At 44.8% G+C, this 19,629-nt stretch overlaps 1 protein-coding gene across 1 annotated transcript in view; it reads right to left on the bottom strand.

Moving 5' to 3' along the window:
* The window catches only part of nphp4 (nephronophthisis 4), a 332,049-nt gene that overhangs the window by 6,339 nt on the left and 306,081 nt on the right, over positions 1-19,629 (bottom strand). The window contains 6 exon segments of the mRNA XM_083769763.1: positions 580-723; positions 2,512-2,691; positions 3,937-4,108; positions 7,983-8,068; positions 9,605-9,690; positions 10,586-10,745. Of these exon segments, the coding sequence (XP_083625889.1) occupies positions 580-723; positions 2,512-2,691; positions 3,937-4,108; positions 7,983-8,068; positions 9,605-9,690; positions 10,586-10,745 (828 nt within the window).

Here is a 19,629-nt window from a genome sequence, read left to right as displayed (position 1 = left end):
TAGAATCTATTTTTGGCGAAGAGACGAGAAAAGTTGTAAAACAGGTCTGGTTAATACTAAGAATATAGGGTTTAAGTGGTTATGGGCTGCTGTCTAAATGTGCATTCAAACCTGAAGATATACATTTGTTTCCAATCTCTTCACAGGTGGTCGCAAAGGTCAGCGTTGATTTAAAAGAAAAGTCCCTTCGCTCATATCTCGTGCCGATAATGTAATTTCTTACGGAGCTGTGTGTGGCTGGCTGGGTGCCTGGGTCTGAGCACGAAAATAGCATGGTTGTTTTTTTTTTACTTTGGCAGTGTAACCAAATGGACCTGCTCGTTCACACAAGGCGGATCAGTATATATTTAACATAATTCCTGCTAAAATATCATGTATAAGCAGCAAAATGTGTTCCTATGTCTTCGCAAAGGGTTTGCATATTGTTTTTCTTCGCGCTTCGCACCGTATTGCTTGTAGATCGGCTATTTTTACAAATTTGGGTCCCGGGCGAACTTCTTAATTTCAGTTTTTTTGTTTTTTTCCCCGATCATCTGAAAATGGCGTGATCGCCCCCCCGATTTCCGATCAACCGTATACCTGGAAGTGGTCTTCCTTGAACTGGAGCAGCTCTGGGTGGTCGGAGCGCAGTGTGAAGTCCTTGCTGCTGGGGTATGGGTTGGTGTAGGTCAGCCTCCTGGAGCTCCCCTTACCTCCACCCACTGGCACAGCCACCTCGAAGGCCTGGAGAAACATATGCATGCACGCACGCACGCACGCACGCACGCACGCACGCACGCACGCACGCACGCACGCACGCACGCACGCACGCACACACACACGCACGCACGCACACATGCACGCACAAACACTATTGTCAGTGGTGGAAAGAGTACTCAATTGTTTTACTTAAAGCTGCTATAAGCAATAATATGTCAAAATTGTGATGACATTTATTCTTTTTCTACAGTAGGGGCTGCAATCTGCTTTTAAAGAATTTCCTAGAAAATCTATTTGCCTGTCTACTTCCTGATTGGTTAGTCATTTCGACCAATGACAAAGTATCAATACTGCTACTACCTAAGTACAGTACATGAGTAAATGTAATTTGTTACTTTACACCACTGACTATTGTACTGCTATACTTGTGAGGACTTTTGACTTGACCCTACCTCGACTGATACTAACCCTTCCATTGCCGAACTTAATATACAGCAAGTCTATTTCTATCCCTGAACCCGAAAACCAAGATCCTGACCCTAGAACAAGTACGCAGGCTACGCGCACACACCCCTCAACACAAATCCTGGCTCCTAGTCTTATACACAGCAAGTGCAGCTCAATCCAGGCTAATGTGTCCCATTTGTCTGGCTGCGTAGCACACAGGCCCTTACAGTTAATGGCAAGAGTCGAAAAAATACACATAAAGGGAAAGAAGGATGTAGGGGGAAGCAAGAAGAAAGAGGCAGACGGGTGGAGAAAACCAGCGAGACATTTTCTCTGTGCCCCGCGCTGAGAAATATAAATGGCTCAGACGTGCTTTTTCAAACTGGGTTCTGGCTGACAAGTGGTTCAGGTGTTCAAACGCCCGGGGCCTCGATCCGCTCGAATAACATACGGTGGCGCAGTGCGGATGGAAAGCCACAAAGACCGGCACGTCATTCCGCATTGCAGTCGCGCCCGTTTTTTCCCTCCAAATGATGCACTTAAAAACTCAGAAATGGCTGTGGAAGTCATTACCGGGGGAAGGTCTTTTTGTGTGGCTTCCATTCACCATCTCTCTCTCTCTGACTGTGTTGTTAATAGACAAACCCCGTCTCTCAGTGAGAACTTTGCAATAAAAAAAGAATCTCATAAATACGGTGTTTTATCTAGCATCGCCGGCGTCTACGGTAATCTCCGACTTTTCTATCGGAGCCCGATGATAAAGGCTCATCCCTGTCCTCAAGGACAGTGATGTGACGAATGGCTCCCTGGCCTTAACCCATTGAGACCCCTGGGACCAGATTCTACTACATGTCTTCTGAATCATGACAGTTTTCTTAAAATCCTATGATTCTATATCAGTGGTGCTCAAACCGTTTCAGATCAAGGACCCCCAGAATGACATGTAATTGGCCGCCGACCCCCATCTGAAAATACGTTGTTCGAGGGAACCCCTCTCCCCCCAGAAGCAAAGACTTGAGTTTAAAAACGTTCACTGTGAAAGAATATATATATTCAAAGATTGCACCACATTTTCACGATTTTTCAAAAAATAGCAGATCTACAAGCTCGCAGCGCGGCACACCCGTCCTGAAGCGGTGGGGGGAGGAGGGAAAGCATGGTGACGCGAGGTTAACGCGTGTAACGCCCGGGATTCGAACTCGGGTCTCCCACGTGAACGTCCAATATCTTAACCACTAGACCAAAGGGGGTATCCCTTTGGATATCGGGTGAGATATTAGACTTTTGAGGCAATCAGGCTGAGGCTCTGAGCCACTCTGCTACACGTGCATGTTTGCGTGCGACTCGTGCGTGCACACGTCTTACCTTGGACAGCACAGGCCTGTGTATGTTCAGGCAGAGCAGCCACGCCGTCACCAGCCTCCGCTGCTCCACGTCCACCGCGTGCACGTACAGGAAGCGGCTGCCCGCACGCCACGCCTGCACACGCAGCCGCAGCTCCTGCACCGCCCCGGGGGGCAAAACAAACACGCCCGCAGGGTCCACCTGGGGACATGGCAGAGGAGAGAGAGAGAGAGGGGGGGATGGGGTGGACAAGGCCAGACAAAAAGGAAAAGAGGTATATAATTAAAGAGCATGACAGGAAGTGTAAAGAGAGCGAGCGCGGGCGGCTGTGAGAGCAGGATTTGGAACGCCGCTCCCTTTCAGTGTGCAGAGAAAAGCCGTGTGGCGCGTGAGCATTATCCCCCTTTTAAGGCTCCCCCGGCACACACAACGCACGGCTGACCTGGCTGCCAGACTGCACATCAAACGAATCCTCCGATACATATACGTGAAATCCTCCCGGGAAGCAAAAAGAAAATATAAGACAGCATCTATCGAGTTTTCCAGTCAATAACCCCCTACTTCTTTGAGGTGGAGAAAACACATTTGGATCATATACTGTATACACCCCATTGCTTTTTGGAATAATATAAGTGAGCTAGTGAGCAGTGTGAAATCGCCTTCTTTCCTCGGGTGGGAAACGCGTTGCTCTTGTTGCTACAGGGAACACTTAATGTATGAATAAAACATTTAGACGGGAGACAAAAAGAAATAAAGTAAATCTATACGTGCAGTTACAATTCTATAATACTGTACCTTGACTCAAACCATACAGCAAGTACTGGAATTTAACACCTCCACGAAATTGTTCTAATCGGGGAAACGGTTGAAACGAAATAGGATTACTGCTCAGTCTTTAGATTTATTTACATAAGCATAATACAGTAAAATATCGAATTTAGCCATAACCTGATTACGCTTGGTGAAATCGATAATCTAAATTCATGTAAAGCCTGATTTACTGTAGTATACTGAAGTGTCGTGCACTGAAAATAGCAGATCTACAAGCTCACAACGTGCTGCATTGAGCTTGTAGACCGGCTATTAAGTAACAGTGTTAATATTTTCAGCAGATTTCTATTTAGTCTTTTAGTCTTTTGAATAACAAACCATTTAGTCTTAGTCCTATTTAGTCTTCTGAAATTGTTCTAGACTTAGTCGACTAAATATCAAAATCTTAGTCTTTTAGTCTTAGTCTTAATCCAATAAAGATTTTGCCAGAAAATATTTAATCTTAGTCTTTTGAATAACACACCATTTAGTCTTATTTATTTAGCCTATTTAGTCTTTGGAAATTATTTAGTCTTAGTCTAGTGACTCTAGTCTTAGTCAACACAATTAACACTGCTAACGAAGTACAGTGAAACAAGCCACGGCGAGAAGTGAAAAGGATATACTGTACTTTACCTCGATCTCTCGTGGGTGCGACGAGAAGCACTTGACCTTGCGCGCGGCCTGCCGCCCCCTCAGCACCAGCGACTGACAGCTGCGCTGGCCCGCCACGCAGCTCACATCCACACGCTCCAGGAAATGCACGTATATCTGCCACACCTGCGCGGGCGCCGCCAGCCACTTATCACTATAAGACGAAGAATAAAACAACAACGACTCAGTCAGAAGTACCAGGTGCAGAAAGCTCTCGTTTATGAACATATAATCAGTTAGTGTGCCGCAGCCTCTGCCTATCAGCTCACGTTCAGAGTATGGCTTTTATGCTGTACTGTCCGTACAGACTATGGGTTTTATTGGTATGTCTCCCATTGGCTTAGAGACAGCCCTATATAATATGGGTAAAGGCCTATTCATAGTCCAGTTTTCGGTGAAGAGGTGACCACCGAAAACTACAACATGACACGTCACACGGTGGTCACGGCTCACACAGCACATCTCTCTCTTTTTACCAACCACCGTTTCAGTGGTTGGTACTAGACTATGAATAGGCTCCCAGAAAAGTCTCCCATTGGCTTAGAGGCAGCCTAGAGACAAGGCAACCAGTCATGAAAAAGAGTCTACTGCGGTCGCTACTAGAGGTGGTAGTGAATCTAGGCCAGGATGCTTTTTAAGCACCTGGCAAAAACATTAGTGTGGACAACCGAGTGGTGTCGCAAACCTCGAGCAGCGGCATATACCGTAAGGCAACAGGGTCGGCAAGGTGGCAGTGGTGGAAAGTAACTAACTATATTTACTTAAAGATGGAGTGCCGTGATTTCTTTCCACACTTAAACATGATCATCAGGTGTATTTAGGTGTATATGAGGTATAATTGTTTCAAAAAAAGTGTACAGTATTTGTTAAAATTATGGTTTTATGTGGACACACCCACCAGTTCATTAGGTATGCGTGAGTTTAACCGTAGCACCACCCACCTAATCCAGTCCCTCCGCCTCCTCCTTTAAGACCACCCACTTGTCCTAGTCCCTCCCCCTCCTTATAAAAGGACAGCCCATGGCTCTGCCCTTTTGTTTAGAAAATGACAAATTGGTGTCTGTAATGTAACAAGAACTCATGTTTTTGTGAATGTTAGAAGTGAACACATTTCTGAGATATCGTATAAGCACCATTATGCACTTATACTGCCACCATCCATGTATAGGCATATAATCCACGCATCCATACCATATCAGATCTGTTTTTTCTGATTTTTTATAATCATTTATTTATTTCCTCCAATTATATTGACCCTATTGTCACAATCAGCTCAGCTCATCATGCAATTAAATCATAGTTTAACAGCAGAAACAATTAATTTGATAGATCATTTAGCATGAATCATTTTATTAATTTGCCAATATATTGTAGGCTATTGATTTCCTCTGCACTTTCCATTGCACCCTGGCATTAAAACTGTCCAAAACACTTGCACTGCCCTAGGCACATGATGCTCTGGACAGAAGACTCTCCACTCTTGCTCTGATCAAACTCAATTTACAACATGAATGTTCCTTCTGACTGCATTGAGCAAAAGTCGCCAACAAGCGGCAAAGTCCACAAAAATAAGTCACAGATATTGCCTTGAATATTTATGAAAACGTTTCAACAACACCAATCCTTTTAACAACATATTAATTTGAGGGTCCTTCACATAAACCATTGGTCAAGTCAACCACATCTCCCCTGAGTCCAAGTCGCTTGTAATAGCCAGACATGGCAACATGACTTCCAGCGTGACACAACAACAGATTCTAATTCTTGACTTTACAGCCTCGTATAAGTATTAGGACCTACATATTGACTACAACAGCCAACAAGAATGCACATGCACCGTGACACTACACTCTGTATCAAAGCCTGACCACTGTGATTATAAAAGAAACAACCTACTCCTTGAGAACAACAAGAGCAACTATACAGCAGAGCAGGTAGGCTATATAAGGCTGGTTTGTTGTGGTTTCCTTGATTATCCTGAGGACCCGACGTGAACATTTACTTGCTTCCAATCTAACGGAAAATAGTCTGCTCTGCTGTGAACTGGTAATGTGTGAAATGACTGTTTGGAAATCTGCCGCACAGAGCAGCAAACTGGCTGCGCCGTTCAGTTCACACGTGTGTATGTGGCAGGCAGCTCCGCCCACAGAGGTTGTCGTATTTAAAAAATATATAGGGGGGGAGGTGCGTGTGTGCGTGCAATTTTTTTACGTCACACTATCCGTGTTTACTTCATTGGCCTGTTTGACCGTCAAGTGTTCAGCCTCCAGGAAGAAACCCTAAATACAAAGTCATTACACTATTGCACATAAAAACGACTCCAGGGTGTCTAATGAAGTACTGTCACCCCATAGACACATGAAAAGCTGGAAAAATACAAAAATTGTGGCACTCCATCTTTAAGTACTGTAGCATGCTTAAGGTATTTGTACTTTACTTGAGTATTTCCAATACTTTTACTTCTACTACATTACATCCCAGAGGCAAGTATTGTACTTTTACTCCACTACAATTATTTGCCAGCGTTAGGTACTACTAGTTACTCTGTAGATTCTGATTAGTATCACAAAACACACGAACACACTTCAGCCCTATACATATTTAGACTGTTTGAAAATAGCAGATCTACAAGCTAACAATGTGTCGCGGAGTATTTCCATATTGCAGTATTGATCATTTTACTGAAGTAAAACATGCGAGTACTTTTTCCACCACTGGAAATGACTGGACCGTTCCTCCAGGCAGGAAAGGCTGAAACAGCCATTTAGAAGACTGTCTGTGGCTTTGGCCGAAAAACAATAGCCATAAAAAAAAGACATATACTAGACGTATATCCACTCACTGTAAAAGTGTTGGTTGGACACATTACCACAGTGAGGATTTGATCAGTGTTGTAGGGCACTAATTATATGTGAATCACAGATTCTATTACTGCAATTAGGTCAAATTGCTATAATAATCGTCCATCATCAAATCTGAAGCCTATAGTGGTCATGTAAAAATGTCACAACTTTATGACGAGCCAATGGCAGCATCTGCAGCTACTGTAAAATGCAAGATGTCTGCTATTATAGTTACTTAAATCAATGAAAATAGGCTTGTGGGAGGCCTGGCCGCGGGCCGCCGAAACCACGTCGTCATTATGACTCAACCAAAGAGGTGTTCACAATGCAGCTACGCCCAAATATGTGTGTGTGTGTGTGTGTGTGTGTGTGTGTGTGCGCGTGCCAGGGCACAAAGTGTGGCCTCCCCATATATTTATGATATTGAACATCAGCAATCTCCATATATGAGCGCAAAAAAGGACTGACAGCTACAGCCCACACTGTAGTTATTAGAGTTATTACAGTAATAGAGATGTGAGATCATGTAGGCTAATGACTTTTTTTTTTTTATATATATATTTTTTATCCCACAATTTTGTAACCCATTTTTCACCCCTTTGTCAATCATCTAATGTGATCCTGGGCTCTACACACCCTCCACCAACCTAGTCCCACAAGGGGAGAGCAACGGACTTGAACTCATGCTTCCTTCATGCCTGAGTGTCCAAGTTGCTCCTTTACACCTGACAGGGGGGAGTTTCCCTGGTTGGACATAGAGCGTGGAAGGAACACGTTATTCCAACCAGTTCCTTTCCCCTCCATCAGGCGCCCCGGCTGGCCAGGGGGAGGCAGTTTAGTGACCAGGATTACTGCATGTTTTTTGTGAGGGTACCTACCCTAGGGGACACGGGGAGAACATGCAAACTCCACACAGAAAGGCCCTTTCGCCAACCCCGCCTTCAGGTATGGGCACTGATGATGCGGAGGAGGAAACACGCCGCCAGCCGAGCGGGAATCGAACCCAGGCCCTTCTAGCTGTGAGGCGACAGCACTACCAACTGTGCCACCGTGCCCCTAGGCTGATGACTTTTAAAGAATGCTAGTGCAATAGCACACTAAAAGCTAAATAGTGATGTGTATGTTTATATAGTTTTTATTTATTTATTTTTTCTTGCCTACATCACGTCTATTAATAATACTTACGTGTAAACCATGACGTAGAACATTTTGACTTGCGGGCTGGGACATCCTGGCACTTTCAAGTACACATCCTGGGGCTCTCCTGAAGCCTAGGGCACACAGAAATAAATTATTGACAATGAATGTGAACAAAAAAGAAACACTCTTTCATGGGCCCATTTTATCGAAGCATCACAGAATCACTTCTAGGAATTGTGCTGAAACGATATTCTTATTCCAGAGTAGGACATGAGAGGTATAGTTACACTCTTCTTCCAGCCAGCAGTGGGACTTCTCTTTTGATAAAGAATGACACTTGTATACACACTTTAAAGCTGTTTTCATGTCAAGGACCCCCAAAATTTACACTAATTAGCCTGCTGACAACCATTTGAAAATATATGCCAGGGTCCCCCATAAGAGAAGATTTTTTAAGGCTCTAGCAGTGATTCTCGACCCGTTTAATTTCAAGGACCCCCCAGTTTGACATGCATATTAGTCTACGGACCCCCATTTAATGGCATTTCTATCTCTGGGAATTGATATTGTAAAATCAATGTTAATCTAACTCAGAGAGTATACAAATGGAGCCAAATGGACCCGTTAGGGTCCATTTGGTTCCATTTGTACATGAGATATGAGTTTAGAATAAGTGGCTAGTAAAAGCTATAAGGACACAGATGCGTGCTGGGGTCTAAGTGGGTTAAATATTATGCAAGGATGTCTTCCCTGTGTGTATCTTTTCTTTTCTCTGTCAAATGGGTGAATAGAAACAGACTGGACTCCAGATGCACCTCCGCATCACACTGACTGAATATTGAATCACGTCACTCAAAGAAATGCCCCTCAACACACCCAGGAGATGTGCTGTGCTGAACATCTGTGTAATCACTCTGAAGGTAATAGTATTAGTTACACCAACCTTGAATGTGTTGTCGTGAAGCAGCTTTGGCAATAGAAAACAGCTAAACAAGAAGTGTTTAAAAAAGATTGCCGTTTCCATTTAGCAAAGGAGACAACGGGGAAGTGTTCGGGGATTAAGTCAATTCCTGCATTTTGAACGAGCCGTTACTGTGAATGTACAGTTTGTGACAGATGAACAATCAGGACATATAATATAACAATAATACCCAATGATCATTATTCAGGAGGAAATAAAGCCTGTGGCACTCCAATTGTAAACTAACTTCATAATGATCAGCGGTATATTAATGTTCTATTTGCATAGCGGGATGAAGGTCAACATTGGCCAGCCACTCAAAATTCTTCAAACCTTCCAATAAGAAAAGTTTGAGAAAGTTTCAATCACTCTGAAAGTGATCCAAAGGAACTATTAGAACTCTATGGAGAAGACCATTTTCTTTCCCTCAGGCTAAAACCGGATGTGACATTTATGGGCTTTCTATCTCCGTGTGTCAAATTAATAATTGCAAGAGCAAGTTCTTATGTTCCAGTGAATACTCCTGTAATGTTTTTTTTATTTTTAAAATCTCATTCAATAGAAAACTAATGCAGGTTTCCTTCAAAAGCACTCTTGGTTCAGTAATTCAGTGCTTGCTCATTTATCGCTTGGGGGAATTTAATAAACGAGCACATTAAGAAGTTGAACCCCTCTCTCCCCCTCATATTTAATTGAATTCTCTCACCAACATCTTTGTCTGGCAGATGACATTGGGGTCACTGCAGCGCACGGAGAGGTGGCGCCCGCCGCCTCGCTCCGAGACAGGTGTGTCTGCGTCACAACGAGGAGGAGGAAGTTAGCACAACATCTGATGAACCAAACGTTTTACTCCAACACAGTACGACAGTGTCGATTGGTTGATTGGAGTGTGAGTGTGAGTGTGTGTGTGTGTGTGTGTGTGGGGGGGTACTAAAGTACAGTAGGACTACTTAACCGTCTTCCTGCCATTGCCGAAGCCCTTCGGCAATCAAAGCCTCAATTTGATAATACACCTTGCTGCCATTGCCGTAGCCCTTCGGCAATTATACTTTTATAGTGCATATGATCGATCGAGCCATAATGCTACTCACGTTACCCGGTTAGCTAGCACTGTTGTTAGCACTGCACTGGATCGTTCAGATTAGATCGCGGTCGCCATAAGAATCCATTCTATCCGTTTCTTTCAATCGCCTGTATCTCCTATTCCTTGTCCCAGATGGCATTTTTGGTCAAAACAGCGTTTCTTTGACGGCACAGAGCCGACGTTGTGGAGTGCTATATGTACCGGCATTGATTCGATTATGTAAACAAAGGTTGTCTTGGCAACGTAAAGCTGGCAGGGATAAGCTCACTTCCGGTTGAGGCAAAATGTGGCTTTTCAAAATAAGAGCTCAAATTAAAAAAATGCTGGCATGAATTGGGTCCTAATTTCTCAATAAATGGCAGCAGTAAAAGGGTTAAGTACATGTACTTAGTTACTTTACACCACTGCCCCCCCCCCCCCCCCCCCCCCCCACACACAGACACACACATGCACACGCACGCACGCACGCGCACGTGTGCACGCGCACACGCACACACTAACATCCGTATAGCAGGTCCAGACAGACACAGTCAGGTGGGTGGTGGAGGCAGGCAGGGAGGGAGGGAGCCATGTTTGCTGCGTAACAGGGTTAATTGGAGTCACCTGGCGGGCTGTGGTGCCACGGCGGCAGGCGGATGGCCTTCTTTAGGAAGCAGCGCTCGGGGTGGTAGAGGCGGAACGACTGGTCGATGACGTGCGGCGTGGGCTCCACGGTCACCTGGCACACGGCCAGGGGCCTGCCGTCCTCCGCCCGAAACGTCACCTGCGGGGGAGGGAGGGAGGCAGTGGTGGGAAAAAGCAAGCTCAATTGTTTTACTTAACACTTACAGTATGATGCTTCCTTGGAATAAAGGCACCAATGAGTGCCCAGCAGATGAGGCAGATTTTCCCCCAAAAACCGAGAGGTATAATGTTCCATTACTAACTACCTCGCGCTGTCAAGTCTGATCTCTCTTTAGAAGCGTTAATATTCCAAACGAGATGCTTGGTTAAGTCAGTAATTAGGTCAGAACATCGGCGTTCTGATCAAAACCATGGAGAGCGTCGTGGATTCAGAGATAATATTAAGATTTGTCTGCCAGGGGCACGGTGGCACAGTTGGTAGTGCTGTCGCCTCACAGCTAGAAGGTCCTGGGTTCGATTCCCGCTGGGGACGCTGTGGGCACTGGTGGCGTGTTCCCTCCTCCGCGTCATCAGTGCCCATACCCGAGGCGGGGGTTGGCGATAGGGCCTTTCTGTGTGGAGTTTGCATGTTCTCCCCGTGTCCCCTAGGGTAGATACCCTCACAAAAACATGCCGTAATCCTGGTCTCTAAAACTACATCCCCCTGGCCAGCCGGGGCGCCTGATGGAGGGGAAAGGAACTGGTCGGAATAACGTGTCCCTTCCACGCGCTACGTCCGGCCGGGGAAATTCCCCTCTGTCAGGTGAAAAGAAGCAGCTTTGACTCCTCATGCATAGAAGGAGGCATGAGGTCAGTCCGCTGCCCCCCCAGGTTTGCAGAGGAAGTGTAGCGCCCAGGATTACATTAGATAATTGGCACTGGGTGAAAAAGAAAACTGGGTTACAAAATCGTGGGATAAAAATTTAGATAAAAAAAATAATAATAATAAGATTTGTCTGCCTGTAAACAAGGAATTGAATGGATGTGCGCATGATGCATCCATGATGCACTTTGCTTTCTTTTAAATAGCTTTAAAAAAATGGAATTATTTTACTAGTACTTTGCTGGGTGTTTTGTTGTATTTGTATATTTATTGTATTGTCCTGAATGTATGCATTGACCTGAGCAAAACAATTTTCCCTTGTGGAGAATAAAGACATCTAATCTAATCTAATCTAATCTAATCTAAACATGTCCGGGAGCTCAGAGCAAGGCGTTTCCTAGCAACGGGATCTGTCAAAAAACAGATTACGGCGATGCCGTTTTACATGATTAAAAAAGGACCAAAAGACGTGTATACACGCCCAAGGCACACCCCGGTTTTATTATATTAGAGAAGACGTGTATACAGGTTCAGGCCCGGCGAATGCGCTGGGCAGGGTGGACAATTGCCCAGGGCGCCTCAGGGGGGGTTGCCCAGGGCGCCAGTTAGCCCAGCCTGTACACGTTTTCAGTGTCATACGTGTTAAGTGAAAGTATCAATGGTGCAATGTAGAACTATAGTCCGTCGCAAGTAAAAGTACCGGAGCACGGTGGCACAGTTGGTAGTGCTGTCGCCTCACAGCTAGAAGGTTCTGGGTTCGATTCCCGCTGGGGACGCTGTGGGCGCTGGCGGCGTGTTCCCTCCTCCGCGTCATCAGTGCCCATACCCGAGGCGGGGGTTGGCAATAGGGCCTTTCTGTGTGGAGTTTGCATGTTCTCCCCGTGTCCCCTAGGGTAGATACCCTCACAAAAACATGCCGTAATCCTGGTCTCTAAAACTACCTCCCCCTGGCCAGCCGGGGCGCCTGATGGAGGGGAAAGGAACTGGTCGGAATAACGTGTCCATTCCACGCGCTACGTCCGCCCGGGGAAATTCCCCTCTGTTGGGTGTAAAGAAGCAGCTCCTCGACTCCTCATGCATAGAAGGAGGCATGAGGTCAGTCCGCTGCCCCCCCAGGTTGGCAGAGGAAGTGTAGCGCCCAGGATTACATTAGATAATTGGCACTGGGTGAAAAAGAAAACTGGGTTACAAAATCGTGGGATAAAAAAAAAAAAAAAAAAAAAGTACCGGAATTCAAATTGTACTTGAGTAAAATAAGTACAAAAGTATTATCATTATGATACTGTACATCACATGGTTTCACTGAAAACATGACACCAGCAACTATAGGCAGGCTTGGTGGCTAGCAGGTTAGGCTAGTCGTTAAGATGGCACATTTGGGTTTGTGCTATAGCTAGATATGATAATATAAAAATATTATTTATCTATCGAATATCTTAGTTTCAATGCAATTGACGTGTTTTTTTAGGGTAACTGTTGCACAAGCGCATATATCCCACTCGACTCCCACTCCCTCGGTCTCCTCCCGGAGTCCCGGTCACAATTAAGCCCCCTCTGTACTCACTGAGCCTGGACTGTCTGTCTGCTCAGTTCCACTGCTCCCACCCACTCTGTCCCCGCTATCACAATATCACATACTCTGAGTCCGGCCATACATTTATGCGGATAGGCTCCCAGTGCGCTGAATGACCAGCAATTTTTATTAAAAAAAAGGGAAAAAAAACTACTTCATATGAACAATATTAGTGTAACTAAAAGATTTGGTGGGGGATATAATCATGTTTGTCACTGCGCCAGCCAGAGCACTTCTCCCGTAAATCTCTCCGGTTTGAGGCGCTTGTGGCTTTGCCAGACACATAACGTGGATTCACTCACGCCTACTCCCCGGCTATGATATAACAAGGAAGGAAGCAAGAGCGAATCCATGTTATCAGTAAAAAGCCAGGCTATCATAACAGCCAAACGAAAATTGTGAAGACTAACAGAGCCATTTGTATGTCTACTATGAGCAGATCTGCCACATCTGTAGTGTGTGGTGTGTGTGTGCGCGTGTGCGTGCGCATGTGCGAAAGCTTGATGTGTGATTAGCCGTACGACGGTGCTATTGTGCATCGAAAATAGCACCAGCCAGTCAAACTCAACTTTGGCTCGAGACTAGCCTAAGATTTAGACTCTCGTAGATGTATTTTCATCGATTCTGACATTTCAGAATCGATAAAATAACACCTACGAGAGTCTAAATCTTAGGCTAGCTCGAGACGACCAGACATGAGAAATGCGCCAGCCGCTGCATTTCTCCCATAAATCACCCCGGTTTGAGGTGAGAACACTGTCTCAGCCCACCCATAGCGTATAGCTTTTCTCATAAATTCAATGAATAAGCATAAACTATTTCACACGGACATTGTTGGTAAAACTACGATATTTGAGTTAATAATTGATTTATTAATTGATTAATTCGTTTAAAGTTTTTTCAGTTTTTTTGAAATTCGGTTGAGTTTGTCTTGGTTGGGAGTTTCACACTTGAGTTTGTTTGTTTTTTGGTTAGGAGCCGGACAGAGAGTGCATTTGGCCCCAGTTCTCAGAGTGCAGCATTACAACAGAGGTAAGTGTTGGGATGTGTTTGGCAGGTGTTAATTTTGTTTATGGTTGGAACAAATCCCTTAGCGGCTTCACTGTTAGGGTGTTGGCTGTTTGTTCTTTTCTTTGATTTACTCTTAGTAGAGTTTTGGTCAGCGGCGGATCTTGGGGGTCACACTAGGTGGCTGGAGGGGAGAAATCCTCATGCCCGGGTGCCGACGGTAGGTTAAGATAGGTAAGTTAGTTAGGAATACTAGGTAATTTAGGGGGGGGTTTGTTCCATTTTGCTTAAAGTTACTGTACTGCACCTTGTAATTCACAGCCCCAACACTTAGATTTGTTGCTAAAAAATTTTTGTTTGTTTGTTGTAACCTGCCAACAGAGAAATGAGTTCAGCTATGGATAAGTTTATTAAGTCTCCTTCAGTGGAGTACCTTGATCATTGTTCAAAGGATCAGCTATTGTTTATTGCTAAACATTATGACATCACAGTGACAGAAAAGCTCAAGGCAGCAATGAAGGCCGGTCTAATCAGTGGTCTGGTAGACAAGGGCATTTTGCAGCCTGTTGAAGACAAGGAGGATGAGGTCAGTTCAGAGGTTGAGTTCAAATGGAGGAAAGAACTTTTGATGTTAAAACAACAACATTCCTTGGAAGTGGAAAAAATTAAACAACGAACTGAATTGGCCAAATTAGATTTGGAATGCAAAAAGCTAGAGTTGGTTGAACAGGGAAAGTTATCAGCAGATGCATTGAATAATGGTAATACTGAAAGGGGAGGAGGTGTCAAAGCTATGGACATTGGCAGTAGCCTGAGGCTCCTTCCCAGGTTTAATGAAAAGGACCCTGACACCTTCTTTCTCTTATTTGACAGAGTTTCAGAGGCACAAAATTGGACAGATGCAGATTGTGCTTTAATGGTGCAGTCGGTACTCACAGGGAAAGCACAAGAGGCATTTGCTGCGTTAACACATATGGACTCTAGGAGTTATGTAAAAGTTAAAGAGGCAGTGTTAAAAATATATGAGAGGGTGCCAGAGGCATACAGACAGCATTTCCGTACCTGGAGGAAATGTGATGGTCAGTCTCATGTGGAATTTGTGCGAGATCTAACTACACAGTTTTCTCGTTGGTGTTCATCATCTGAGGTTGATGATTTCGAACAACTGTTTAACCTGGTGGTCTTGGAGCAGTTCAAGAACACAGTGCCATCTAATGTTGCCACATACATCACAGAGAAGAAAGTAAAGTCTCCAGGTGAGGCAGCAGTCTTGGCTGATGAATACATGTTGATTCATAAAGGCAATTTCAGTGACCAGAGTACACAAGGTTACAGGGATCCATTTTCTCATGTAACGGGCAGTTCTGAGTTTTACAGCCACAAGGCTGACCATGTGGTGAAACCGAGCGGGCAGGACAGCTCAGGTGAGGTATGTCACTACTGCAAAGGTAATGGACACTGGAAACTTCAATGTCCAGTTCTCAGATCTAAAGATTCGTCTTCCAGTTCACAGATAAGACCAGCTGCACTGGCCAATTCACTTAGGCCAGGTGCGTTACCTCAGCAGGGTTCGCGCTTGCAGCCACGGATGGATGGGTATCTACCATTCATTTCGGAGGGGTTCTTGGCGGTCAAAGGAAGTAACAAAAGAGTGCCAGTAAAGGTACTGCGAGACTGTGGTACACTTGATTCATTTGTGCGAGCCTCTATATTACCTTTTTCATCTGAAACAGACACAGGGGAGTCTATTTTAATTCAGGGAATGGGAATGGGTGTTTTTCCTGTTCCAGTGCATAAAATGTCTCTCGTTTCAGATTTGGTGAGTGGAGAGGTTCACATGGGGGTGCGGTCAGAGTTGCCGGTTGATGGTGTCGACATAATTCTCGGTAATGATCTCTGTGGAGAGCGAGTATGGGCAGATCAGGTACAGAATGTGATCACTCGAAAATGGCCCATGTCAGTTCAGAGAAACTGTTCATCAAACCGACAAAACAAACATGGCAAATCAAGGCGACGTGTGACAAAACAATGTTGCCCAAGTCAGACTGTAGTGAAAGCAGGAACGGTGAATCCTTCTCTTTGTACAGCCAGAGTGACTAGGTCCTCACCTAGAGTTACAGAGACGGGGGCAGTTCCAGGTCGGTTGAACATTTCTCAATACTTTACAAATCACAATACATCGACGTCCCTTCCAAAGTCAAATCAGAGAAGGATGGGATGGGATTTGTCACACCCACAGTTTGGTCATGTTCCATATCAAAAGGTTTTGAAAATGTGATTGTAGATTGGTTTTGTGTTGTACTGTTGCTCACTCTGTGATTTTGTTTCCTTGTCACTATAGGCTGTCCTGTCTCTGGTTCTCTTAATTCGCTCCTGGTATACAAGGTTGCTGAGGCTGGGGGCAGGATGGCATGGCAAAGTGGAGGAGGTAACAAGTATTAATAGTTGAGCGAACAGGGGCACATTTTCTTGTTTTGTTAAGCCTGGGTTATGGTTTGCAGATTGATATTGTAGTTCTCCAGTCCCACCTGTCCCAAGTGTCATTTCGCCAGAGCTAATTCGGGGCAGATGCGGAGGGCAGTGGGGCCACAGCTGGACTATTATATAGGAGAATGAGCATCCAGGGGCATTGTTATACAGTATTAGGTGGCTATTGGATTTGTTTAGTTTTGGATGATATTGGTTCTTGGTTGCTAATTTGTGTTTTGTTTTCCTTTTAGATAATGTGGTGGAACCTCATTTTTTTTGTCATGCACTAGGGGATGCATGGCAAAACAGGGAGTCCACACAAGAGCATAAACGTTTTGTAATGATATTTATTATAATAAGATAATTAAAGAATAGCAAAATAATGAAGTGTGGGATGAGAGGATATGAGTCATCAGTAATGTGTGCAGTGTGTGGATGCATGGAGAGTGGTGTGTGCGTGTTGTATTAGCTGGTGCAAAACATAACTCAAACAAAAGGTCGGTTAGGCCCTTGAGCCAGGTGGCAACCTGTAACAGGTCCTGCTTGCAGGGAGGACAGAGAGAGAGTGAGCTCAGCCAGGAGAGCTCCCTATATAGTGCCCTAAGCTCCGCCCACCTCAGGTGAGCATTAATTGGGCTGACGGCCTGCTCCACTCTGCCAACACAGAGGTTGCTGGCTAGCCTACAGTGAGGCAGAGGGGGCAGGGCCGTCACACCCCCCTCCATAAAAATGAGGTTCCACCACATTATCTAAAAGGAAAACAAAACACAAATTAGCAACCAAGAACCAATATCATCCAAAACTAAACAAATCCAATAGCCACCTAATACTGTATAACAATGCCCCTGGATGCTCATTCTCCTATATAATAGTCCAGCTGTGGCCCCACTGCCCTCCGCATCTGCCCCGAATTAGCTCTGGCGAAATGACACTTGGGACAGGTGGGACTGGAGAACTACAATATCAATCTGCAAACCATAACCCAGGCTTAACAAAACAAGAAAATGTGCCCCTGTTCGCTCAACTATTAATACTTGTTACCTCCTCCACTTTGCCATGCCATCCTGCCCCCAGCCTCAGCAACCTTGTATACCAGGAGCGAATTAAGAGAACCAGAGACAGGACAGCCTATAGTGACAAGGAAACAAAATCACAGAGTGAGCAACAGTACAACACAAAACCAATCTACAATCACATTTTCAAAACCTTTTGATATGGAACATGACCAAACTGTGGGTGTGACAAATCCCATCCCATCCTTCTCTGATTTGACTTTGGAAGGGACGTCGATGTATTGTGATTTGTAAAGTATTGAGAAATGTTCAACCGACCTGGAACTGCCCCCGTCTCTGTAACTCTAGGTGAGGACCTAGTCACTCTGGCTGTACAAAGAGAAGGATTCACCGTTCCTGCTTTCACTACAGTCTGACTTGGGCAACATTGTTTTGTCACACGTCGCCTTGATTTGCCATGTTTGTTTTGTCGGTTTGATGAACAGTTTCTCTGAACTGACATGGGCCATTTTCGAGTGATCACATTCTGTACCTGATCTGCCCATACTCGCTCTCCACAGAGATCATTACCGAGAATTATGTCGACACCATCAACCGGCAACTCTGACCGCACCCCCATGTGAACCTCTCCACTCACCAAATCTGAAACGAGAGACATTTTATGCACTGGAACAGGAAAAACACCCATTCCCATTCCCTGAATTAAAATAGACTCCCCTGTGTCTGTTTCAGATGAAAAAGGTAATATAGAGGCTCGCACAAATGAATCAAGTGTACCACAGTCTCGCAGTACCTTTACTGGCACTCTTTTGTTACTTCCTTTGACCGCCAAGAACCCCTCCGAAATGAATGGTAGATACCCATCCATCCGTGGCTGCAAGCGCGAACCCTGCTGAGGTAACGCACCTGGCCTAAGTGAATTGGCCAGTGCAGCTGGTCTTATCTGTGAACTGGAAGACGAATCTTTAGATCTGAGAACTGGACATTGAAGTTTCCAGTGTCCATTACCTTTGCAGTAGTGACATACCTCACCTGAGCTGTCCTGCCCGCTCGGTTTCACCACATGGTCAGCCTTGTGGCTGTAAAACTCAGAACTGCCCGTTACATGAGAAAATGGATCCCTGTAACCTTGTGTACTCTGGTCACTGAAATTGCCTTTATGAATCAACATGTATTCATCAGCCAAGACTGCTGCCTCACCTGGAGACTTTACTTTCTTCTCTGTGATGTATGTGGCAACATTAGATGGCACTGTGTTCTTGAACTGCTCCAAGACCACCAGGTTAAACAGTTGTTCGAAATCATCAACCTCAGATGATGAACACCAACGAGAAAACTGTGTAGTTAGATCTCGCACAAATTCCACATGAGACTGACCATCACATTTCCTCCAGGTACGGAAATGCTGTCTGTATGCCTCTGGCACCCTCTCATATATTTTTAACACTGCCTCTTTAACTTTTACATAACTCCTAGAGTCCATATGTGTTAACGCAGCAAATGCCTCTTGTGCTTTCCCTGTGAGTACCGACTGCACCATTAAAGCACAATCTGCATCTGTCCAATTTTGTGCCTCTGAAACTCTGTCAAATAAGAGAAAGAAGGTGTCAGGGTCCTTTTCATTAAACCTGGGAAGGAGCCTCAGGCTACTGCCAATGTCCATAGCTTTGACACCTCCTCCCCTTTCAGTATTACCATTATTCAATGCATCTGCTGATAACTTTCCCTGTTCAACCAACTCTAGCTTTTTGCATTCCAAATCTAATTTGGCCAATTCAGTTCGTTGTTTAATTTTTTCCACTTCCAAGGAATGTTGTTGTTTTAACATCAAAAGTTCTTTCCTCCATTTGAACTCAACCTCTGAACTGACCTCATCCTCCTTGTCTTCAACAGGCTGCAAAATGCCCTTGTCTACCAGACCACTGATTAGACCGGCCTTCATTGCTGCCTTGAGCTTTTCTGTCACTGTGATGTCATAATGTTTAGCAATAAACAATAGCTGATCCTTTGAACAATGATCAAGGTACTCCACTGAAGGAGACATTTTAGATGCACGCATTTAGAAATAAAAGGCATTTTCATGTAAAGTCACTTCCTT

Source organism: Protomyctophum parallelum (assembly GCF_964188405.1).
Source record: "Protomyctophum parallelum genome assembly, chromosome: 7".
Classification (NCBI taxonomy): domain Eukaryota; kingdom Metazoa; phylum Chordata; class Actinopteri; order Myctophiformes; family Myctophidae; genus Protomyctophum; species Protomyctophum parallelum.
The sequence above is the reverse complement of the archived record's forward strand: the minus strand, read 5'-3'. Positions and strand labels throughout refer to the sequence as shown.